This window comes from Scyliorhinus canicula, chromosome 5 (assembly GCF_902713615.1).
Source record: "Scyliorhinus canicula chromosome 5, sScyCan1.1, whole genome shotgun sequence".
Lineage (NCBI taxonomy): Eukaryota > Metazoa > Chordata > Chondrichthyes > Carcharhiniformes > Scyliorhinidae > Scyliorhinus > Scyliorhinus canicula.
Window position 1 is genome coordinate 144448463 of NC_052150.1, and position 25739 is coordinate 144474201.

The following is a 25739-nucleotide window of genomic DNA, read 5'->3' on the forward strand; positions in this document are numbered from 1 at the left end:
TGGTCAGCCAAGAGTGAAGGAGTTTTCTTTCTTTTCCCATGTACATAACGTATACTCCCGGATCATTTTTTAAAACCCTGAACAGGGCTCTACTGGCACGGGAGATTGATACCGAATATCCAGTGATTGCTGTGTCGGACCATGCCCTACAATGGGTGGATTTGCAGGTGTATAAGGAAGGGGGCCAGCATTCGCAATGGAGATTGAACGTAGGACTGTTAGCGGACGAGGGGGTGTGCGGGCGTGTGAGGGCGTCCATCCAAAACTATCTGGAAATAATCGACACGGGGCAAATCTTGGCAGGAATGGTTTGGGAAGGGCTGAAGGCAGTGGTTAGAGGGGAGCTAATATCGATACAGGCCCACAGGAGGAAGGTGGAGAGAGCAGAGATAGATAGGTTGGTTGGGGAAATACTCCAGGTAGACAAGAGATACGTGTAGGCCCCGGAGGCAGGGTTATTGAAGGAGCGGCGGAGGTGACAGATGGAGTTTGGTCTGTTGTCTACGGGGAAGGCAGTGGAGCAGTTGAGGAAGGAGAGGGGGACGATATACGAGTATGGATAGAAGGCCAGCAGAATGCTTCCACACCAGCTAAGGAAAAGGGAGGCGGCCAGAGAGATAGGTAGAATGAAGGACAGAGGAGGGAACACGGTCTTGGACCCAGCTGGGGTGAACGGGGCGTTTAAGGAGTTTTACAGCCGGCTACATGAGTCGGAACCCCCAGCTGGGGTGGAAGGGATGGGGAACTTTCTGGGAGGGCTGGAGTTTCCGAGGGTGGAGGAAGGATTAGTGGATGGGCTGGGAGCCCCGGTCGGGATTGAAGGAATAGCAGAGGGGCTAGAGGCCATGCAGTCGGAAAAGGCCCCGGGACCGGATGGCTTCCCAGTGGAATTTGACAAGACGTTCTCTGAGATGCTGGGCTGGTGAGGACATTTAATGAGGCAAGGGAGCGGGGGGCTCATCCCCCGACAATGTCACAGGCCGCGATCTCACTGATCCTGAAGCAGGAGAAGGACCCTGAGCTATGTGGGTCATATAGGCCGATCACCCATTGAATTTTGATGCCAAACTGTTGGCTAAAATCTTGGCCTCAAGGATAGAAGATTGTGTCCCATAGGTGATAGGGGAGGACCAGATGGGGTTTGTTAAGGGCAGGCAGCTAACGGCAAATGTTAGAAGGCTCTTAAACGTGATCATGATGCCCCCAGAGGAGAGAGAGGCGGAAGTAGCGTTTGCGATGGACACAGAAAAGGCCTTCGACCGAGTGGAATGGAACTATTTGTGGTAGGTGTTGGGGTGGTTCAGGTTTGGTGGGGCCTAATTGATTAGGTCCGGTTGTTATACCAGGCCCCGGTGGCGAGTGTCCGAACGAATCGGTTGATGTTGGACTATTTTCAATTGCACTGGGGATTAGGCAGGGATGCCCACTCTCCCCATTGCTGTTCGCTTTGGACATCGAGCCACTGGCGATGGTGCTGAGAGCTTCAAGGGACTGGAAGGGGTTGTACGAGGTGGGGTAGAACACAGGGTCTCGCTATACGCCGACGACCTGCTCCTGTATATTTCTGACCCATTGGGGGGGAATGGAGAGATTATGAGGATTTTTGGAATTTGGCCGGATTTCAGGGTACAAATTGAATATGGGCAAAAGCGAGATGTTTGCGATCCAGGTAAAGGGGTCAGGAGAGGAGATTGGGAAAGCTGCCATTCAGAGTGGTGGGAGGGAGCTTTTGTTATTTGGGAATCCAGGTGGCACGGGACTGGGGGCTGTTACATAAATTTGACCCGGCTTGTAGAACAGATAAAGGAGGACTTTCGAAGGTGGGACATGCTCCTGCTATCACTGGCAGGGAGAGTACAGACTGTGAAAATGATGGTCCTCCCAAAATTTTATCAGCGCCTCCCCATTTTATTCCAAGAGCCTTTTTTAAACAGGTAAACAAGGTGATTTCGAGTTTTGTGTGGGCGGGTAAAACTCCGTGAGTGAAGGAAGTGTTGCTGGAGTGTGGGTTGACGCTACCGAATTTTAGCAATTTGGGGTGGCAAATATAGCCATGATTAGGAAATGGGTAGTGGGGGGTGGGTGTCAGTGTGGTGTGAGTAGAGGCGACATCATGCAAGGACACAAGTTTGGGGACATTGGTAATGGCACCTCTGCCGTTTTCGCCGGCCCGGTACTCCACAAGCCCGGTGGTAGCGGCGGCCCTGAGAGTCTGGAGGCAGTGGAGGAAGCATATGAGAGTGGAGGGAGCAGGGCCTGGGCTCCAATCGGCAATAACCATCGGTTTGTACCAGGAAGGCTGGATGGGGGGTTTCAGAGATCACAGAGAGCAGGGATTGAGAGGATGGGGGATCAATTTATCGATGGGAGCTTCCCCTGTTTGAAGGATTTAGAGGAGAAATTTGAACTGCCAGCAGGAAATGGCTTCAGATATCTGCAGGTACGGGATTTTGTGCAAAGGCAGATTTCGACCTTTCTGCTCCAGCCGCCATGGGGGATACAGGACAGGGTAGTTTCCAGAACGGGGGTGGGAGAGAGGAGGGTTTTGGATATTTATAAAGAACTCATGGAGTCGGAGGAAACACAGACAAGAGGATCTAAAGCGCAAATGGGAAGACGAGCTGGGGGGGTTGGGGGGGGGGGGGGGGAGCGGGGGTGAGGGAGGGGGTAGATAGAGGCAAGTCTTTGGGCGGATGCGTTAAGCAGAGTCAACGCGTCCTCATCATGTGCCAGGCTCAGCCTGATTCAGTTTAAGGTCGCTCACCGGGCACACATGACGGTGGCCTGGATGAGCAAGTTTTTTGGGATAGAGGACAGGTGTGCGAAACGTGCGGGAGGGCCAGTAAACCATGTCCATATGTTTTGGGCATGTCCGAAGCTTCGGGGATTTTGGCAGGGTTTTACAGATGTCATGTCCACAGTGTTAAGAAAAAGGGTGGTGCCGAGTCCGGAGGTGGCGATTTTTGGAGTGTCGGAAGATCCGGGAGTCCAGGGGGTGAGAGAGACTGAGGTCTTGGCTTTTGCCTCCTTCGTAGCCCAGAGACGGATATTATTAGCATGGAGGGACTTGAAGCCTCCGAATTCAGAAATCTGGGTTAGTGACATGGCTTGGTTTCTCAGACTGGAGAAAATAAAGTTCGCCCTAAGAGGGTCAATGCTGGGGTTCGTCCAGACGTGGCAGCCGTTTGTCAACTTCTTTGGAGAAAACTAACTGTCAGCAGAGGTGGGGGGGGGGTTAGTTAGATTATTGTTTAGAAGAGGTGGGACTTGTGAGGGAGGGAGGTGGTCTTTGAACTATGTTTATATTTGTATTTGTACTGTTATTATTATAAAATTATAAATGCCTTAAGAAAATGTTTTTCAAAAAAAAGTGTAAAGTTAACAATGAAATATATTGACAGCAACCTCAGTTCTGTCCATCTGTCTAATTTTAATGGCTAAATGTTTCAACACAGCAACAATATGAGGCTGTGATAATGAACATTCCTGGTGTGAAACATTGCCTGAAGGAAAATACAACATTTGACAGCCTGCTGTCACTACTACTTTAGGAAGGGAATACAATAAGGCCAGCCATTTTATCCTGCTGTTCCCAACAAAAAATCTCTATGATGCATTAAACTACATCACTGGTGTAGCCAGACTAATCCTTCATTTTTTGTGCCAAAGCTATTTTATTGAAAAGTGTTAAGTGCTTCTGAACATACTATTGATCAGAATATGTCTTTCATAATATCATGTTCACATATCGCTTTCATGATTCTGCAGTACAACTGTCATATTGGACAAAGCAAAATTGAGCCCAAGATATAGCTTGTAATCCGAGTTTTGTAAGCATCCATTTTGCCAGATTCATTATTGCAAATCATATATACTGAAGTTGACATGGAGAAGCAGTCACCATGTTACAGAAATTTTATGGATCTGACCATAATGAGGACATTTAGCTGTGGAGAGAGCTGGGAAGTGAGATGAGTTTAGCTGCAGTGACATCATTTCTTTAAGTGCATGTCCCCACTCAGAGCACCACGTTGCTGAACTTATCCTACTGTTTAATCGCCATAGCTACAACTTCTATGGACATCATCAATGTACTTAACCATTAGGCCAACCCAGAAGCAACATGCGCACAAGCATTAACAGAAAATGAATACAAACACATACAAGCGCAGAAAGATAGATGTACAAGCCCAAATGTCACCTTTTGTATTGGTCAAATAGGTGTCACTGTGCACAAAAAAATAAAAAATATATATTTTTCTGGATGCGTGCATTTTTCATGGGAGATTTTCCAAATTAAAAGGATTTGATTCAGATATTTGTGAACAAGTCAGAAAGGTTACGTTGTAGAGTGATTTGGTGAAAATCAGATCAAGGAACTACTTGAAAGTTCAGAAACCTGTGGGTCATGTATGGGGGCCATGATGTCATGTAAGAGCAAGACACACAAAAATTGGCTCCTGGAAGGGTCTTTGTTTTCAATCCCTTTTGTCCATTTTTTTCAGAGGATTTTGATGCCCAAATGCCCTTAGTGGGTGTACAGAACTTTTTCCCAGTGGGGACATATCAAAATCGTTGATGAAGAAGCTCAGTTCGAGAAAGGCTCAGAAGAGTGTGGTGATTATTTGCTTCCGCTTCCATAATAATCGAAGGAAGGAGAGAGTCTTGAAGTGGGTGAAGAGGATGCGGGATGGGCATTCTTTGGGAATTTGCCAGGGCATTGGGACTGAGCTGGCAAAGAGATGTGCGGCCTTCAACAGGGAGAAGGCAGTGTTTTACGCTAAGGGTGTGCAGTTGGTGTGGTGTACCCTGCAAGGCTGCGGGTCACAATGGACTCAAAAGATTATTTTTTCAACACGTCAGATACGTTAGAGGCCTTCATCAGAGAGAAGACGTTGAGGCTGGTGTGAAGAGGACTGTTTGGGACTCTGTATGAAGGGTGTGTGTTTATACCTTGTGTATGTTTGTACAATGTACTTATATGCATGTCTTTTGCTCTGTTGGGGGGGTGGTGGGGTCAATAATAATAAAAATAAGGAGATTTTTAGATCTGTTTTGGAGTGGAAAGGGGTCTGTTAATATTGTGCGAGTTGGGGCTTGCTGGTAGGGAGTGTGGGCCAGGAGTGATGGTTGGTTGTTGTTTTTGAGGAGATATTTGAAGGGGATCATGCTGGGGACAACTTCACTAGCGATGAGGAGCGTGAGGCTAGCAAACGGGAGCAGAGTGGGGAGAGAGGCTGTGGACAAGTGGAGAGGGATTGTGAGGGGGTGGGTGCAGTGGAGAAAAGGTATTTTTATATGCCAACAATCTGGTTTAGCTCACTCAGCTAAATCGCTGGCTTTTAAAGCAGACCAAGCAGGCCAGCAGCACGGTTCGATTCCCGTACCAGCCTCCCCGGACAGGCGCCGGAATGTGGCGACTAGGGGCTTTTCACAGTAACTTCATTGAAGCCTACTCGTGACAATAAGCGATTTTCATTTCATTTTCATTTCACCTTTTGCTGTATGCAAGAGATCCAGGGATGGTGATGGGGAATATCAAGGGGATACTGAAGTGGTTCGGCTCCTTTTCGAGGTATAATCTACATGTTCGGGAGTGTGCAAACTTTGTGGTTGGGTCCACGAGGGGAGGAGCTGGGTTTTCTTGCTGGGACTAGTTTCTGTACGGGCACAGCTTCGCAAATTGAATTTCACTAGCTTGGCAAATAGGGTTAGCGCAGATTTATGGAGGTGGGAGAGCCTTCCATTGTGGCTGGTGGGCCGGGTTATAGGATGGCCAATGTAGAGAAGGTGCTGGTTTGGTTTGGAAACCAGGAAGTCACTTGGGTGCGGATGGAGTTTGGGTCATGCAAGGGGTCGTGCTTGGAGTTGCTGATGACGGCTTCTTTGCCGTTTGCTCCAGTGAAATATACTTTGAATCTGGTGGTCATCTTAACGTTAAAGATATGGCAGGACCAGAACATGTCCTCCGCCAATATTTTAAGCTGCCGGTAGTTTCAATTTGGGCCCCTATCTGTAGGAACCATCTGCCTGAACTGTGATGGAAAACATCCTTCAAGGATTGCCCAGGGTAGGAATATACCAGGTGATGTTGTTAATGTTAGGAGTTAATGTTAGATGTTAATGTTAGGAACACCTGGACATTTTTGAGAAAGTCTTATGGCGATTCTCCGCGCAGATGCATGCCTTAGAAGAGAAATGCGTGCTTCAGGCATGCGAGGTTACATACCCTCTGTCACACATCACTGCACCAATTGTCTTCCTTCTATGACTCCATCCCTGCCATGGATTCCCTCCCTGCCTCAACCAGCCTCTTTGTTCCACCTCGCTTCACTGAATAATACAGCCCAAAGAGGAAAGGAACTGTAGCTACTCACTTCAAGTTGACTACCTTCTCTGCTGCACATCACTTACATGTAAGCATAAATCTAAAGGCACGTAAATGATGTCTTGCTGATAACTTAATTGCGAATGGCAACTTTTAATCAGCATGCATGACATGCAGATACATGCAAATGTTCTTCATATCACTTGCCATCAGAAAGCTTTGTGGTGATATGCATCACTTTAAATACACAAGGGTTAATGTAAATACACTACAACTAAGCAAACACTAGAGGGAGCACTAGAGATGTCATGACATGCAGACATACAGCTAATGAACACATAGAATAGGACACGACCAATGGGCAATCAAGAAACCCAGAGGTCACACTACCACAAGGGGGCAATACACAACCCATATATAAAAGGACAGGGTACACATGCTCTGTCTCTTTCCACAGGCGACACTTAGAGAGTAGGACAGGGGCAGATCAGAAGCATCACACATACCACGTGGCTTAGAGTAGACTGGTTAGTTAGACTGAGTTACTATATCAAGATTAACAGGAGAGTCAAACTCATAGAGAACTGTGCTAATGGTTCAATAAATAACATTGAACTTACTTCAAAGTCTGGAGTATCTTTTGGTCAAAGCTGCATCAAGTTGCAGCCTGTGTTATCCCAGAGTACATAACACAACATGATACCAGTGAGTATGAATCTATATAGTTCAACTCAGCGAGATTCATGACTACCAGCAACAGCACCCAGGCAAGATGATCGAGATTCTGGTTCCTCAGCAGCTCAGGTACCATGGCAATCTCAGTGCCAACTGGCATGCATTCAAGCAGAGATTTGAGATATACATGGTAGCATCCGGTCGAGATGGCATGGCCGATGCTGAGAAGATAGATCTTCTACTCACCATTGCGGGTGAAAGTGCAAGTCAACTCCTTCAAGCACTCCAACGGGCAGGACAAGAGAGACTTCCAGATGATCCTGGACGAGTTTGAAAACTACTGCGAGATGAACACAACTGAAATTGGTAAAATTGAAACCTGTACTCACCACGAGGCAAAGGTAGGCTTGCAACAGAAGCAAACGGCAATTTTGATTGGCAGCCATCTTGCACAAGGAGCCGCAGATGCGCAGTTCCCGAGAAGACGCGCACAGTGAAGGAAAGTCCATTTGCGCATGCGCGAGAAGCCGCGCATGATCAGTTGCGCAAAGAGCACCCAGTAACGGAAAAGCGATTTGCACATGCGCAATCCATTCCTACGCTCTACGTCACAAGCATCATGACGTCAGAGGCCCCGGACCACGCCCACTTAAAGGGGAAGTGTCCGAAAATTGTGAAAAAAATTTTTAAAGCCAGAAAACAATTCTTCACCTGGAATGACAGCACAATTCCTGAACATCGACCAGTAGCTGAAAGTAACCTCCGCAGAACCCTGCAATCAGCAGTTAGCACTGCCCTAAGAGATTCTTTAGTCCTTGAAGACTACGACTCAGACGATGATTTCATCATTGGACGTGGCGACCTCAGTACCAAATCCGAACCGCAACGAGATGTATTGTACATTGAAGCATCCGACACAGTCATGGACGAGTTTTTCGGATTTGAGGATCCTCAGCCCAGCATAGACGACACCCCGACCCATGAGTACAGGATTCTGCTGCGGCCTAACGTCAAGGGACAGAGAGCGGTACAAGCCCACAGAGAGCAGCCTGACGCCAAGGGAGCGGTCCACGCACCACAAAGAGTCCCCGACTCCACACAGAGAGCAATGAAAGACTCCATAGCGAGACCACTGCACATCTCCACACAGAGAACACAGAAAGACTCCACAACAAGACCACTGCACAACTCCATTGATAGCGCACAGATCGACTCCACAGCGAGACCATTGCACGACTCCACACAGGGAATGATGCCAGACTCCACAGAGAGAGCGATACAAGCCTTCACAGCGAGCTTATTGACAGATTCCACAATGGATGCAACACAAGACTCCAGAGCGCAGTCCTTGCATGAAAAATACCATTAAGGTCTAGCAACCGTATCTGAGCAACCAGCAGCAGACGATGCAAGTCTGCCACGCTCAAGTGCACAACAAGATGACTATGACAGTCTACCACACTCATGTGAACAACAAAAAGACTATGACAGTCTACCCAGATTATTTGAGCCACCAGAAGAAGACTCTGACAGTCTACCCAGCTCATCTAACCAACAAGAAACACTGAAGGTCTACCCACTGTATGTACGACAAGTGACAATTGCTTCACAATTCCCATACAAGATATGCAGCATCTCAGCGAGACTGACAGATCTCAGCTAGTATGTACAGAGGCACTCGACAATCAAAGTGAGGATACTAGTGACCCCTGTGACATCACTTTAATTCAAACGTCATCTACTCGAGCCTCTCCACAAGACCCTGAAATGACTCCAGACGGGGAGCATCAAGAAACCAAAGGTGATTCAGGTGAACCAGCAAGGGCTCCAGACGGGGAGCATCGACAAGCCAAAGATGATTCCAGTGAACCGGACGTGACTGCAGACGGGGAGCGCCGAGGAATCAGAGACGGCACGCTCAGTGAAACAGCAGATGCCACAAAATACACTGACACAAGTAACTTTGTGAAGGACTCAAATTCTCCACTCGGTGTGGTCATCGAGCGCAACAAACACAACAACAAAACCTACAAAAACAACAACAACAAGAAGCGTATCAGAGGCAACACCAGCAACAGCAAGCACGTCAATAACAGCAATAGTAACAACAATGGAACAATGACTGGTACGACATGGTACAACTCTGCAAATGCAGGACAATGTAACAACACAGCTCCTAACACTGGCAAGAGTACAGACATACCATGGCATGACAAAGAATCTTCCTGATTCACGTTTGCTCCACTACAAAGAAGCAAACCTGCTTTCAAGGCAGATTGTTTGCTCCACTACGAACAAGCAAACCAGCTTTCGAGGACAACACAGAGTGGGCAGCACGGTAGCATGGTGGTTAGCATAAATGCTTCACAGCTCCAGGGTCCCAGGTTCGATTCCCAGCTGAGTCACTGTCTGTGCGGAGTCTGCACGTCCTCCCCGTGTGTGCGTGGGTTTCCTCCGGGTGCTCCGGTTTCCTCCCACAGTCCAAAGATGTGCGGGTTAGGTGGATTGGCCATGCTAAATTGCCCGTAGTGTCCTAAAAAGTAAGGTTAAGGGGGGGGGGGGGTTGTTGGGTTACGGCTATAGGGTGAATACGTGGGTTTGAGTAGGGTGATCATTGCTCGGCACAACATCGAGGGCCGAAGGGCCTGTTCTGTGCTGTACTGTTCTATACACCGCATCGCTACCACAAGCATAGAAAATAAGAGTCCAAATCAGACAACCATTTGAGTGATTTGACCATTTGAACACCTCCTGATGACTTCTTGGTTACGTAAACACCAGAACACTGACGGCGTTCACAAGGAAATCCACCATCAACATCACCACTTCACTAACAAAACAAGAAAGCCACTCGACCATATAAATTCATGAACTTTGGACTCATAAATATTATATGGTATTGTATAATCATCACTGTCATCATGACTTGTACATGTCATCACTTATCTGCCTGTTTTGTTCAATTTTCTTGACCCAAGTACAGAAAATATGTAATACGAAAAAAGGGGGATGTGGTGATATACATCACTTTAAATACACAAGGGATTAATGTAAATACACTACAACTAAGCAAACACTAGTGGGAGAACGAGATACGTCATGACATGCAGACATACAGCTAATGAACACATAGAATAGGACACGACCAATGGGAAGTCAAGACACCCAGAGGTCACACTACCACAAGGGGGCATTACACAACCCATATATAAAAGGACATGGCACACATGCTCTGTCTCTTTCCACAGGCGACACTTGGAGAGTAGGACAGGGGCAGATCAGAAGCATCACACCCACCATGTGGCTTAAAGCAGACCGGTTAGTTAGACTGAGTTACTAAAGCAGGATTAGTAGGAGAGTCAAACTCATAGAGAACTGTTCTAATGGTTCAATAAATCACATTGAACTTACTTCAAAGTCTGGAGTATCTTTTGGTCAAAGCTGCATCGAGTTGCAGCCTGTGTTATCCCAGAGTACATAGCACAACAAGCTTGACACACCTTCAAATTTGCCTGAACTTAGATTGCAGAAGTTCATCCCACCGTCGGGAAGCTGATTTTTGTTCTCCTACTCAATTAAACTCCCCTGGGAGCAGCACACAATTGTTTCCCCCTGTTGCTTTTTCAATTTATGTGCATGCCTTATATTTTACAGCTCAGAAGCTGAGTCAATAGACTCAAAACGTTAACGCTGTCTCTCTCTTTACAGATGCTGGCAGAATTACTGTGTTTTTCCAGCATTTGCTGTTTTTATTTTAATTGAACTTGCTCTGAGCATGAAGGATTTGCTTTTGATATTTCTAAACCGAATGAATACTGAATGCAATTCTTTGTAGTTTAACATTAGAATATTCCACTGGGAACTGAAACTAAATGCAACTCGAACTGATATTTGTTTGAAGTTTACATTTCAAAGATTCCACTTAATAAAAATCATGAAAGCTATTGACTAATTTTGCAAACTAACTGTAAAACAATTAATCTGTATTAACTCTACTAACATAGAATTCTATTCAATTTGATTTCAGTTCTTGTTTCATTGCATGGCAAAGCATTTTTAATCTACAGTACCAGAATGCCTGAATTGAACGCAATTAGGAATTCTCAATTACTTTCATGCTCTTTGCTAATTTTGAAACATTTTCAAAGAAAAGATTTGAAGTGCAACTTTGCTTCTAAAGTTGTTTTTAAAAGCATGGAATGCCAACTCTAAAATCATATATTACTGTTTGAGCACGAGAATGCCATTTTATTAGCGGCTGAGCCACGTCCCATATGTGCCCGTAAGGTTGCTGGGCTATGCTGAAATCATAGCGCATCTCATCCTGAGACGTTTGGCTTTGTCATATGACTCACATCATAGCAGATAAAGGGCGGGATCTAATGGCTGCGTTGCGCCCAGCACGGATCCGAGTGAGCCAGTTACATCATGGGAGACGCCGAAATTGGGAATTATGCTGGGCGCAGATGGGTTTCCGATCTAACCGGCCCACTCCCCTTGGCGAGATCTGAATCCTGCCTAGACGAGAAACCAATAATCACCAATTAAGGCCAATTTCCATATCGTTAACGGGACTGACCCACTATCTAACGGCCTCCTGTGATCTAATGGGCTCCCCAGGGAGCAGTCATGCTGGCACCATTATCACACCTATTTAAAAATATGAAGCTAGCACAATGGCACCTGTGGGGATCGGAGGAGGAGGTGAGTAGCTATCTTTGAAACTGGGCAATCAGCATGGGGCTCTGGAGCTGCTGCCACAGTGCTCAGGACCAGTTTGAGGCGGCAGCCCATGTGCAGGGGTCCGCTCCACACCCTGAGGACCCAGCCACCCAACAGGCGGGGGAGGGACCCAGAGGGGCAGTCCAGCAATGGCCCAAGATGTACAGGCATCGCTGGTCGTTCAAGGAGATGTCAGACCGTATGTGCCGCAGAAGGCTCTGCCTCAACAAAGGGATGCTACGGCACCTGTGCCATGTCCTTGTGGACTTGGCAACACGTGGAGGAGGAGGATACCTGCTCCCGGTGGTCTTCAAGGACAACACAACCCTGAAAGTTTATGCCTTGGTTCATTCCAGGGCTCGAGCAGTGAAATTTGGGGCATAAGGAAACCAACAGCCCACTAGTGTATCGTGTTCTGTGAAGTCACGGATACCCTGTTTCCCCAGACAGCTGATGATATAAATTTTGACCTAGACTAGGTCCATCAAGGTCCAGGATGCCCCAGGTCCAGGGGGTCATAGATAGCACGATTATCATTTTGTGCACACCGAGTGGTCCAGGAGCGCCCTTCCTTAAGAGGAAGGCATTCCACTCCCTGAACATTCAACTTGTTTGCGCCCACCACCTCAAGATCATGAATTTGGGTGCGCCCTTTCCAGGGTGTGTGCATAATAGCTACATCCTGGGGCAATCAGAGATCCCAACGTCTTCATCCATGATGAAGGGTTGGCTCTTGGGGGATAGGAAAGCCTGGATAGGGGATAGGACCAGGAGGGACTGGAGGACAAGCCCACAGAGGACCTGTGGGAGCAGCTGGAAGATGGAAAATAGGCGGTGAGGCCCAGCATGCTCGCAGGACTAGGGAGGTCCTCATCCTCGCACGCTTCTCATACAACGTAGCTTCATCCATCATCTCACATCCTCCCCCCACCCAACCACCTCCCGATCCACCTCTCCCTCCCGATCTGTCTCTCCCTACACCTTTTCTATCCGTGTCTCCCCGCCCCACCTGCGGATCTGCCTCCCCTGCCTCTCCCTCTCTCCCTCCCCCGCCAACCATTCCCCCTACCAACTGTTCCGCAACCCCCCATCCCTGCCACTGCCACCACCCCTAGTCGCACATCCACCCAGGGTCTGTGTGACATCATTCCAGGGTGACAGGTTTGTGTCAACACTGCCAGCTGGTCAATATGCAAGGCAGGAGGTGCTCCTCAATCTATGCCATTGTCTGACTTCTGTCTGTCTGCTGTCAGGGCGCACACATCCATCACCTGCACATGGTATGCCTTGGGATGGGGGAGCGTGCAGCCAGCTCTGCCGTTGTGTCTCAGTATGTCCCTAGGATGGACATCGGAGGTGGGGTCAGCCTGCTGCTCACTGCGCCCTGTGACTTTTGTTGCCCTTTGCGGGTGTCTTCTGCAGGCCCTGGGGCCAGAGGGCACTGGCCACCATGCCACCCTTTTCTGCTCATTGAACCCAAGGGTTTTGTGATGGGAAACTAAGGAGAGGTGAAGTCCACGGTCGTCTCCCTGTAGGGGGCCTCCGGGTCAGCGTTCCGTGCTCCCTCATCCCGGTCAGTGCCCGTCAGGCACTGGGGGGTCACCTTGGGATGGAGGGGCAGTTGGAGTGAGCTCCAGAGGCCCCTGTGTCATCTGGCTCTGCCAGCTCCCCAATGTCTGCACCATGGTGTCCTCATCCTCAGCGATGCCCCTCTGTGACCGGGCCACACGCTGCAGTGCGTCGCCAATGTTGGTCTGCATCTGGGACATGGTCCTCAGTGACTGGGTCATACTCTGGTGTGCCTCAGCAATGCCCACTCAAGACTGGGACATGCTCTGCAGCATCTTGGCAAGGTCCACCTGCATCAGGGACACGCCCACCACTGACTGGGGCATATTGTCGAGGCCCTCAGCCATGGCTGTCATTGACTGAGCACCGTCTAGGATATCACCACTCATGGTGCTGATATCTTGCTCCAGGCATTCCACTGTGGTTGCACCCTAGCAGTGTTAGCCTCGGTGCCACATATTGCCGGTGCCATCTCCAGCGCCCATAGCCTTTGAGACTCTTCCAATCAACCATGGACCCGCTGGAGTGTCGCTGAAATCCCCCTCTGAATCTCACGCCTGCACAATAGTGTTTACATTAACTCTGGGATAATCTTATCCAGAGGCTCGGCACTGGTCTGGGATCCAGCCAGGTTCTGGAATCCAGCAAACCTTTGACTGCTGTCTCCCCTGGATGTTCCTGCCTCCAGCTGATATGCATCTGTACGCTGCTCACCAGATTGTGCCCAGAAGCCTGTCCACTACTTTTTCCCACCGTGGTGTATGTCTCTGTCTATGTCTAGGATGGGGCTGACAGCTGTGACACATCACTGGTGGCATCTTCTAAGCTCTCATCTGAGGTGATCTCTTGGGGTGTGTTGCCAACCGTCGGTCATTGAGTAGGGGAGTGGGGGGTGGCCAGGGTGGCAGGCGGGACCGTTGCCAGGAGGCCAATACCACTTCATCCGTGCGGCCCGGTGGAGGTCATTTAGTTTCTGGCAGCACTGGGTGTTGATCCTCCTGGTTATACTACCCAAGCTGACAGCCACTGACACAGCCTCCAAGGCAGCACTGTGGCTCCCTCAGGGGAACAGTGTGTCCCATCTGGACTCCACCGTGTTCAACAGTCTGGCCAGTTCGGCATCTACGAATAATGGAGCGGATCTGCACGGTGGCGTGGCCGTGTTCTGTCTGGGGTTTGCTCTGCACGATCAGTTTAAGAGTTGCTCCCCAGCGTTAGCGGGGAGCTGGCGGGCGCGGTCCAGGCAATCAGCTGGAGGGACAGCCATTTCCGATGTGAAGCCAGTAGGGCATCATTATTGGCGTTAGATACCGGCTCAGCCATTGGGAAGAACCTGCCAATTCCCGTTTGCTACCGCACTTAAAAAACGTTTCCGTTGGATCACACAAATGTCATTCACACAGAATGAATACAAACATCACTTAAAAGCTTTGTCACACACTGTAGGATGAGGATAATTCTTAAGTGAAACTCAATTCAGAACATACTGGTCATGAAGGTGCAAGACAGCTCACCATTTCAGTGTACATCCTCTTCAGTCTACAGTTCATAACAGTCAGTCAATTAGAATTCCTTATGTATTGAGAGGTATTTTAAAACCTTATTGTAACTCATTTTTTTTAAAGTTTCCTTTTATTTAAAGGAAATGGTTGTTCATAATTTATGGTTTCTTCCATTGCCATAAAATGTTACAGGTTTCCTTAATTATGGTTTGACATGAAACATAATTGTATATTGATGACCTCATTGACTTTTACACTCAGATAGCAAACTACTTCAACTGAGATCAGCAATGGGTAAAAATAGGGCTTCTACTCACAGTTATGACACGTTGCCCCAGAATATCCTGTTCCCTCACAGTTGCATTTGAAGCTATCCCAGGTTTGTGTGCATCTTCCTCCATGCTCACAGTGATTTGGTAAGCATCTGTCAGAATGTAATCCAGAAATGTTTAAGGTACTGATTTAAACACAGACAGAAAGTTTAAGATCTTTTCAATGCAAATATGTATAGGCACAATATTTTGGAAGTCAAACTCATCAGGATATTAGTTAACATTTCTCTAGCAATTAATCCTGGTTGCGTAATGGACTTTGATTAATTATCAATTTAATGAAAACAAATTGAATATTTAATAAGATCGCAAATTACAAAAAATAAGAAATGAGATTTAGGAAACAGTAAAGACGGCAAAGGTGATTTGCATAATAATGTATTTATGAACGTATTTAACTGACAAATATTTCTTTCCTGTTGAAGGGAATTACAGCAGAGAATCTTTGAAGAAATATATATACGCTGACACAAAATGTGAAAAATATGCAATAAAAGACATTAAAATATTGAACACTGAAATATTGGTAATTACAATAAAATAAGAATTATAACTAAAATTTTCTGCACATCAATATCACTCGCTATCACGCATTCAGTTCTTTCCATAAATTATAATTCAAAATGCAATTTGCACTGTTTAATTTTTTTCTTCAAATAAGTGCGTCATACTCGCAAAGATACACATCACAGACATTTTGAATAAAAGGTTACTGAGATCTTGGACCAGACCCCAACAGTTGCTGGATACCGGACAGAAATCCCAATGTTTTATTTAATTTGTAAGATTGTGAGGACAGGATACTTAGCCTCAGGCATGATTCCACACACAAATAGGGATATAGTGTCATTACTAACACACTAATTTTAACACCATAAAGAAAATAGCTTGCAATTACCTGTTAAGCAATGCTTAACAATGACAATGAAGACTAACTTCTAACTGCTATCTTTTATCTCCCCTCAAGCAAAACCCATCTCAGGTCAAAATCCACTTTTGTTTAAATATAAATTTAGAGTATCCAATTATTTGTTTTCCAATTAAGGGGAAATTTAGTGTGGCCAATCCACCTAGCCTGCACCTCTTTTGTTTGTGGGAGGCCGGGATCAAACCCAGATCCTCGGTGCTAACCACTGTGCCACCATGCCGCCCTCAAAATCCACTTTTAAATATATTTAGCTAATCCAGGAATACTTGCTGTAAAGAGATATGTTTGAGAAACTGCTTTGAGAGAGAGGTCCTTCAGGAACCAGCTTGCCTTTCTTGCCTCTTTAAAACTACTGTTTAACTTACCAGCCATTTCAGAATCTGCTGGTCTGTCCACAGTGAAATCTTTGGCTACATATCCAGAAATTGCTAGTCTGAACACAGATAAACCTAAACTGACCTCAACACCTGACTGCTTCAGCTGGCTCCTCCCATTAACTCCATTACCTTACTAAGATAAATGCAATGTCTCTAATTATCTATTTCCCACAGAATTTTTTGTATATAAACAAAATTACATTCACCCAACATTTACGGTGCTTTGCTAATTCCTTGCAGCCAAAGTGTCTGGCCAGAATTCTCTAACATCCCGGCTAAATGTTGACGCCGGAGTAAACAGCGGAATGTTTCACGCCGGCGTCAACGGGCCTCCTGGCCCAGTGATTCTGTGGCCCACATTGGGCCAGCATGGCGCCGGAGTGCTGCATGCAATGCCGGCACCGATGCGCAGTCCTATGCTGCCGGCCACAAGTCCGTGCATGTGTGCGGTGGCCACTTCCGCGCAGGGCCCGCACAACATGGCAGAGCACACAGCAGGCCAGCGTGGCCCCCGATCGTGGGCCTGGCCATCGTGGAAGCCCTCCCCGGAGTCTGAACCCCCCTGCCCCCCCATCAGAATGGACACCACGGCCGCGGGTCCAAGCTCCTGCTGGGTGGGACCATGTTAGAACCACGGCAGCAGGAACTCGGCCGGTCGACCGCGGAGAATCGCCGCGAGGGCCTCTTTCAATGGCCCCCGACCGGCTCCCCGTCAATCGCATGCATGCGGCTGGCAGCAATTCTCCGGTCGCTGGAGAATCGCGGCCTCTATCCTTTCAACCAGGACTTTGAAAAAAAATTCCTGCACCAGATGTACACACTAACCCAGGCTTTTAACCCTTACTGCACCAAATACATATAATACCATATATATCTGAAATTCCTACATGCATCACATCTAATAAATATGCTTCAAGATTCTTCCAGTGACTCTTCAGGCACGTGCTAGTATTTCTTCTGCATCGACTATATTTTTGCCAGCTATAATCCTGAAAAAACCTTTGAAGAAATTTATAAATAAGGATTATAGAAACTACTGTTGGTAACATAACCAGGTAAATACTTAACACATTTGTAGGGCATGTTTCCCTTTAAATACAGGCATTAATCCATTTACTTTGAAGGTCAACCCCTTGAAAGGCAAATGTTGAAAGCCAGGATCGGGGAGACCTTACAACAAGAGTCCCACTGGATCAGTTGAAACCCAGTCTGTCGATAAAATTGGTCTGTCAAGTGAGTTAAGAACATAAGAACATAAGAACTAGGAGCAGGAGTAGGCCATCTGGCCCCTCGAGCCTGCTCCGCCATTCAATTAGATCATGGCTGATCTTTTGTGGACTCAGCTCCACTCTCCGGCCCGAACACCATAACCCTTAATCCCTTTATTCTTCAAAAAACTATCTATCTTTACCTTAAAAATATGTAATGAAGGAGCCTCAACTGCTTCACTGGGCAAGGAATTCCATAGATTCACAACCCTTTGGGTGAAGAAGTTCCTCCTAAACTCAGTCCTAAATCTACTTCCCCTTATTTTGAGGCTATGCCCCCTAGTTCTGCTGTCACCCGCCAGTGGAAACAACCTGCCCGCATCTATCCTATCTATTCCCTTCATAATTTTAAATGTTTCTATAAGATCCCCCCTCATCCTTCTAAATTCCAATGAGTACAGTCCCAGTCTACTCAACCTCTCCTCATAATCCAACCCCTTCAGCTCTGGGATTAACCTAGTGAATCTCCTCTGCACATGCTCCAGCGCCAGTACGTCCTTTCTCAAGTAAGGAGACCAAAACTGAACACAATACTCCAGGTGTGGCCTCACTAACACCTTATACAATTGCAACATAACCTCCCTAGTCTTAAACTCCATCCCTCGAGCAATGAAGGACAACATTCCATTTGCCTTCTTAATCACCTGTTGCACTTGTAAACCAACCTTCTGTGACTCATGCACTAGCACACCCAAGTCTCTCTGAACAGCGGCATGCTTTAATATTTTATCGTTTAAATAATAATCCCGTTTGCTGTTATTCCTACCAAAATGGATAACCTCACATTTGTCAACATTGTATTCCATCTGCCAGACCCTAGCCCATTCACTTAACCTATCCAAATCCCTCTGCAGACTTCCAGTATCCTCTGCACTTTTCGCTTTACCACTCATCTTAGTGTCATCTGCAAACCTGGACACATTGCCCTTGGTCCCCAACTCCAAATCATCTATGTAAATTGTGAACAATTGTGGGCCCAACACGGATCCCTGAGGGACACCACTAACTACTGATTGCCAACCAGAGAAACACCCATTAATCCCAACTCTTTGCTTTCTATTAATTAACCAATCATCTATCCATGCTACTACTTTACCCTTAATGCCATGTATCTTTATCTTATGCAGCAACCTTTTGTGTGGCACCTTGTCAAAGGCTTTCTGGAAATCCAGATATACCACATCCATCGGCTCCCCGTTATCTACTGCACTGGTAATGTCCTCAAAAAATTCCACTAAATTAGTTAGGCATGACCTGCCCTTTACGAACCCATGCTGCGTCTGCCCAATGGGACAATTTCTATCCAGATGCCTCGCAATTTCTTCCTTGATGATAGATTCCAGCATCTTCCCTACTACCGAAGTTAAGCTCACTGGCCTATAATTTCCTGCTTTCTGCCTACCTCCTTTTTTAAACAGTGGCGTCACGTTTGCTAATTTCCAATCCACCGGGACCACCCCAGAGTCTAGTGAATTTCGGTAAATTATCACTAGTGCATCTGTAATTTCCCTAGCCATCTCTTTTAGCACTCTGGGATACATTCCATCAGGGCCAGGAGACTTGTCTACCTTTAGCCCCATTAGCTTGCCCATCACTACCTCCTTAGTGATAACAATCCTCTCAAGGTCCTCACCTGTCATAGCCTCATTTCTATCAGTCGCTGGCATGTTATTTGTGTCTTCCACTGTGAAGACCGACCCAAAAAACCTGTTCAGTTCCTCAGCCATTTCTTCATTTCCCATTATTAAAACTCCCTTCTCATCCTCTAAAGGCCCAATATTTACCTTAGCCACTCTTTTTTCTTTTATATATTTGTAAAAACTTTTACTGTCTGTTTTTATATTCTGAGCAAGTTTACTCTCATACTCTACCTTACTCTTCTTTATAGCTTTTTTAGTAGCTTTCTGTTGCCCCCTAAAGATTTCCCAGTCCTCTAATCTCCCAACAATCTTTGCCACTTTATATGCTTTTTCCTTCAATTTGATACTCTCCCTTATTTCCTTAGAGTTGAAGCATAGCAGCCTTCACTTAAGCAAAATGGGCTTTCCTGGCGTTGTGTAGGCTGGGACACAAGCAGGAACTTCAAAGAAAGACATTTAAAAACAAATACTTGACCTTCTCCTTACAAGCTTTGGTGGAGTCAGTGTTGGAGGGCACTGAAAGGATCGTGCCCTTGGATACTTTATTGAATACCACAAGATCAAGAGGAGGCTATTTAAGCCCTCAAGTCTTTTTCACAATTCAACAAGATCATGGCTTCTTTGTACCCTAACCCCACTTCCCTTTGGGTGCCAAATATCCACCAAATTCAGATTTCAATTTGCACTTTATTTAGCAATTATGGGACTCAAGAGTTAAAAAGTGATGAAGAATTTAAAGGTGGCAGTGAATGAGCCACAATTAGCATACTACATGTAGTTTTGGGTTTGCTGTTCTAGAAAGGACATTAAATCCATAGATCATAGACAGCATAGGTTCATCAGAATAACATCAAGGATGGGAAATTATAATTATGTTGAAGGGTGTGATACTGTTTTATTTCAACCAGAGCAGTTAATGCAAAAGCTGAATGATTCACCTTGGCCTCCAGGTGCAGTTCCCAACATCACAGATGCCTGTTTTCAGCCAATTTGACACACTCCATGTGATATAAATAAATGGCTGAGCACATTGGATACTTCAAAGGCTATGTGCCCTGACAACATCCGAGCTTTATTGCAGAAGACTTGTGCTCCAGAGCCACCCGTGTCACTTACCTCGCTGTATCTAGACAGCTACAACGCAAGCATCTTTGCAACAATATGTAAAATTGTCCAGGTATGTCCTGTTCACTGAAGCAGGAAAAATCCAATCCAGTCAATTATACTCACATCATTCTACTTTCAATCATTCGCAAAGTGATGAAAGGTGTAAGTTACAGTGCTATCAAGCAACGTTTACTCAGCAATAACCTGCTCAGTTTGGGCACTCAGTTAAAGACTTATTCCAAGCATGAAGTAAAGGGTTGAATTCCGGAGGTGAGGTGAGAGTGACTGCCCTTGGCATCATGGCAGCATTTGACAGAGTGAGGTATCAAGGAACCATCGTCAAATTGAAGTCAATGTGAATAAATGGAGAACTCTCCTCAGGCTGTAATCATGCCAGCACAAAGGAAGATGGCTGTGCTTGTTGGAGGTCCATAAGCACATAAGAAATAGGAAAAGGAATAGGAAATAGGCATTTGGTCCCTCAAGAATGTTCCGCATTCAATAGAATCTTGGCTGATCCGACATTCCTCACGTTCACTTTCCTACCCTGTCCCCGTAACCCTTGATTCCCTTACTGATCAAGAATCTATCTATCTCAGCCCTAAATATACACAAGATTTCTGCCCCCGCAGCTCTTTGTGGCATAGAGTTTCAAAGACTCAAAACATTCCGAACGAAAAAATTCCTCCTCATCTCAGTCTTAAATTGGGATGCCTTTATTCTGAGTCTATGCTGTCTGGTCCGAGACTCTCCCATGAAGCGAAACAGCCTCCCAGCATTTATCCTTTAAGCCTGTTAAGAATCCTGTATGCTTCAATGAAATTACCTCTCATTCTTCTAAATTTCAATGCATAGAATCCCAAGCTGTTTAACGTGATCATAGGACAATCCCTTCATACCGGGGATCATCTGAGTGCACCATCTCTGAATCGCTTCCAATTAAATAAGATGATCTTTCCTTAAATAAGGGGACCAAAACTCCTCATAGTACTCCAGATGTGGTCTGATCAGTACATAGTACAGCTACAGCAAGACTTCCATCCTCATATACTCCCACCCCTTGAAATAAAGGCCAACATTCCAGTCACCTTCCTAATTACCTGTTGCACCCATGTGCTAGCTTTCTGTGTTTCATGTACAAGGAGCCCCACATCCCTTTATGTTGCAGCTTTCTGCAGTTTTTCTCCATTTAAGTGGGACGATTAAACATTGGTTAACACTGTTGCTTTACAGCACCAGGGTCCCAGGTTCGATTCCCGGCTTGGGTCACTGTCTGTGCGGAGTCTGTACGTTCTCCCTGTGTCTGCGTGGTTTTCCTCCGGGTGCTCCAGTTTCCTCCCACAAGTACTGAAAGATGTGCTTGTTCGGTGAATTGGACATTCTGAATTCTCCCACTGTGTACCCGAACAGATGTCAGAGTGTGGCGACTCAGGGATTTTCACAGTAACTTCATTGCAGTGTTAATGTAAACCTACTTGTGACAATAATAAAGATTATTATTAAAAGTAATACTCTGTTCTTTTGTTCTCCCTTTCAAAATGAAGAACTTCAAATTTTGCCACATTATACTCCATTTGCCAGCATTTTGCCCACTTATTTAACCTATCAATATCTCTTTGGAAACTGTTTGTACTCCTCTCGCAACCTGCTTTTCCACCTACTTTTGCATCTGTAAATTTAGCTACTTTACATTCACTTCCTTCCTCCAAGTCATTAATATATACTGTAAACAGTTGCAATCCCAGCACTGATCCCTGTGGAACCCCACTAGTTACAGGTCGCCAACCTGAAAAAGAACCCTTATTCATTGCTTCCTGCCCATTAGCTAATTCTCTATCAATATCAATATACTACCTCCAATACCATGGGCTCTTATCTTACGACTTAACCTTTTGTGAGGTGCCTTGTCGAACAATCATCTCAGCCCCTTGACATCATGCTGGAGTTCCTCAGAGCAGTGTCCAAAGCTCAGCCATCTCCAGCTGCTTTATCATAAGGTCAGAAGTAGTGATACTCACTGATGATTGCAGTGTTCAGTTCAATTTGCAACTCCTCAGGGAATAAAACAGTCCGTGGCTGCATGTAGCAAGGCCTGAACAACATTCAAGCTTGGGCTGATAGTGACACGTTTTGTGCCACACAAGTACCAGAAAACGACCATTCCCAACAAAAGAGAACTTAACTACCTTTGATATTTGATGACATTAACATTTCTGGATCCCCATATGGTTGGTCCAGTTACGCTTCTGTTCAATGGTGATTCCCAAGATGGTTGAGGTAGCAATTCAGACAAAATTGATTTCTTGCACAGTGTTCTGATATTTCATGAAAAGTGCAGAAACTTTTTAGAATAATTTCATTATAGTTAGAGAAGACAATGACAATCAACAAGAAATAGTTTACAAACCATCAGCAGCGTAGGGTATCTTTTATCATACCTATGTTTAACGATTTGCAACCCATCTTATTAATTTACTTGTTTTAATGCCAAATACTGAAATTATTGTAGATTATTTGTATACTACGGACAGGATTCTCTGTTTGAGAGACCATGGGAGGGATTCCGCGTTCCCCGATGCCGATTTCATATTCAGTGAACGGGCGGAGAATCCCTGTTGACACTGAAATCAGGGCGGTGCCTATTTGACGCAGGTTTCATATGCGCTGCCTCCTCCGAAACGGCATCATCGTCGCACGCACCGCACGCTGTTGGGATGGCCTCACTGTGTCACCAGAAGGCCCTCCCCCGATGCTCCGTCCCCGATGGGCCTAGTTCCCGATCGCGCGGTTGACATGTGGTCTCAGCAGTCGGAAACCCGGCGTGTCGGCTGCGGGCTGTGTCCTGCATCGCAACAGTTGAGCGGGAGCCGTGCTGCTGGCTGGGGGGTCTTCCATGAGGGCTCGGGGGACTGGTGGGGGGATGGCCAGGGGGTGGCCAGGGGAGCACTATCTGGCAAGTAAGGTCTGCGCTCGGCCGGCGCATGTCTTACGGCACAACCGCTGCAGGTCGTCGCCGTGTGCATGTGCGGCCACGACCCGGCCATTCTCCAGCTGTTCATTTCGTGGAGGCTGCGAGTTTTACGTGGCGCGACTGCTATCCCCTCATTCGCATGATCAGTGAGGGGGTGGTGCTGATTTTTCCTCATAAGCACCACAGATCCTCCGCAGTTGGCCTCAGAAACAGAGAATCTGTCCCCATATTCTCCCGCCAGAGCTGAATCGCATCTGATTTGCACTCATGCTGGGAGTGCAAATTAGGAAGTGTTTTCCAAAAGTTATCCATGCATGGAGAGGATTATCGGGCCACCATTTTGAATGGGGAGACCGATAGTGAAGTCCCGCAGCTAGACCCATCCCCGCAACGCAATTCAGCAACCCCCCCATGCAGTGCAATACAGCACCCCTACTCCAAAGATATTCTTAGTCATCCGCCGCCCACTCCCCCCAGCACTGGAGTGATCTGACCCCCCACCACCAGAGACCACCAATTAAAGAGACTCCCCCCAGAAATCCCCAAAAGAAACCGCCCCAGAGACCCTAGAAAAAAAGAGACACCCCAGAGACCTCCTAAACAAAGAAACTGTTCCAGAGATCCCCTAAAGATACCCCACAAGATCAATAAAAGAAGAGACCCCCACAAACCTCCTAAATAAAGAGACCCCCAGAAGAGGGACCCCTACATGGAAGCCCCCCAGAAGAGATAGCCCTGGAAGCCTGAAAGCAGTCCAGAGGCAATGAAAAACAATCACTTATTTGAAACTCACTTGGACAATAGAATGTAACGACAATGTTTATGAACATCAAACTTTGATTGACAGCTCCTGGACCACATCAAACAGAGGTAAGTGCTTTTGTTAGTTTTCCTGATGACTACTTCAAAGTTACACATGCTTGAAGCTTGGAGATGAATGGAACAATGCTGACAGCTGGGGGGGGGGGGGGGGAAGAGGGGTGAGGAAGTCTGACAATCACAGCCAAATACAATCAACATCAAAGATAAATTAATGAATGCATATAAATGAAAGATCTGAGAGGGTTTAAACCCTGTGCCTGAGGCAACGGGTGTATTACCCTGGTAAGTTTTAAAGTGGTGACTCTTTTTACTGCTTCTGTCTAGACTGCTCACTGGTTTCTAAGGGGCTTCCGAATAGGGATCTCTCTTCTGGGGACTTCCTGACAGGGGTCTGTCTTCTGGGGGGGGGGGGGGGGGGGGGGGTCTCTTTATTTACACAGAACATACAGTGCAGAAGGAGGCCATTCGGCACATCAAGTCTGCACCGACCCACTTAAGCCCTCACTTCCACCCTCTCCCCATAACCCAATAACCCCTCTTAACCTTTTTCTGGGGACACTAAGGGCAATTTTACATGGTCAATCCACCTAACTTGCACATCTTTGGACTGTGGGACGAAACGGGAGCACCCAGAGGAAACCCACGCAGACACTGGGAGAATGTGCAGACTCCGCACAGACAGTGACCCAGCAGGGAATCGAACCTGGGACCTTGGCGCTGTGAAGCCACAGTGCTAGCCACGTGTGCTACCGTGCTGCCCGACTTAGGGAGTGTCTGTGAGGGGTCTCTTGAGGGGTCTGGTGGTGGGGTGGGGGGTGGTCTTGTGGGGTGGGCAGGTCTTGCTTTGCAATGGAATTTGGGGGCAACTCTGTTAATTAGTTAATGCCCAGGCCCACTATGAGGTCCACCGCATAGAACATAGAACATAGAACAGTACAGCACAGAACAGGCCCTTCGGTCCTCGATGTTGTGCCAAGCAATGATCACCCTACTCAAACCCACGTATCAACCCTATACTCGTAACCCAACAACCCTTAACTTTACTTTTTAAGGACACTACGGGCAATTTAGCATGGCCAATCCACCTAACCCGCACATCTTTGGACTGTGGGAGGAAACCGGAGCACCCAGAGGAAACCCACGCACACACGGGGAGGACGTGCAGACTCCGCACAGACAGTGACCCAGCCGGGAATCGAACCTGGGACCTTGGAGCTGTGAAACATTTATGCTAACCACCATGCTACCGTGCTGCCCGAATCAGGTGCATACTTCTCAAGATCTGCACCAATTTCCGCCCACCGTGATTCCCGGCCCAGAGAATCACGAGGGTCCAGAGAACATCATGCCCAGCCTGTTAATAGGGGGCAAATGGGTCTAATTGACCTATTTGCATCCACCCGCTGGCGTGATCGGTGGGCCAATCCGTTTTTTCCTTCGATGTGGATTCTCAATCACATCAGAAACTCTGTTACTGGTGGAGCAGAATCCAGCCCTA

The 25739-nt window shown here is 46.7% G+C and overlaps 1 protein-coding gene across 1 annotated transcript in view; it reads right to left on the minus strand.

The window, feature by feature from the left end:
* cntnap2a (contactin associated protein 2a) overlaps window positions 1–25739 on the minus strand; it is a 2445269-nt gene that overhangs the window by 1157740 nt on the left and 1261790 nt on the right. Inside the window, exon 11 of the mRNA XM_038797786.1 lies at window positions 15114–15220. Coding sequence (XP_038653714.1) covers window positions 15114–15220 — 107 coding nt within the window. The remainder of the gene's footprint in view (window positions 1–15113; window positions 15221–25739) is intronic.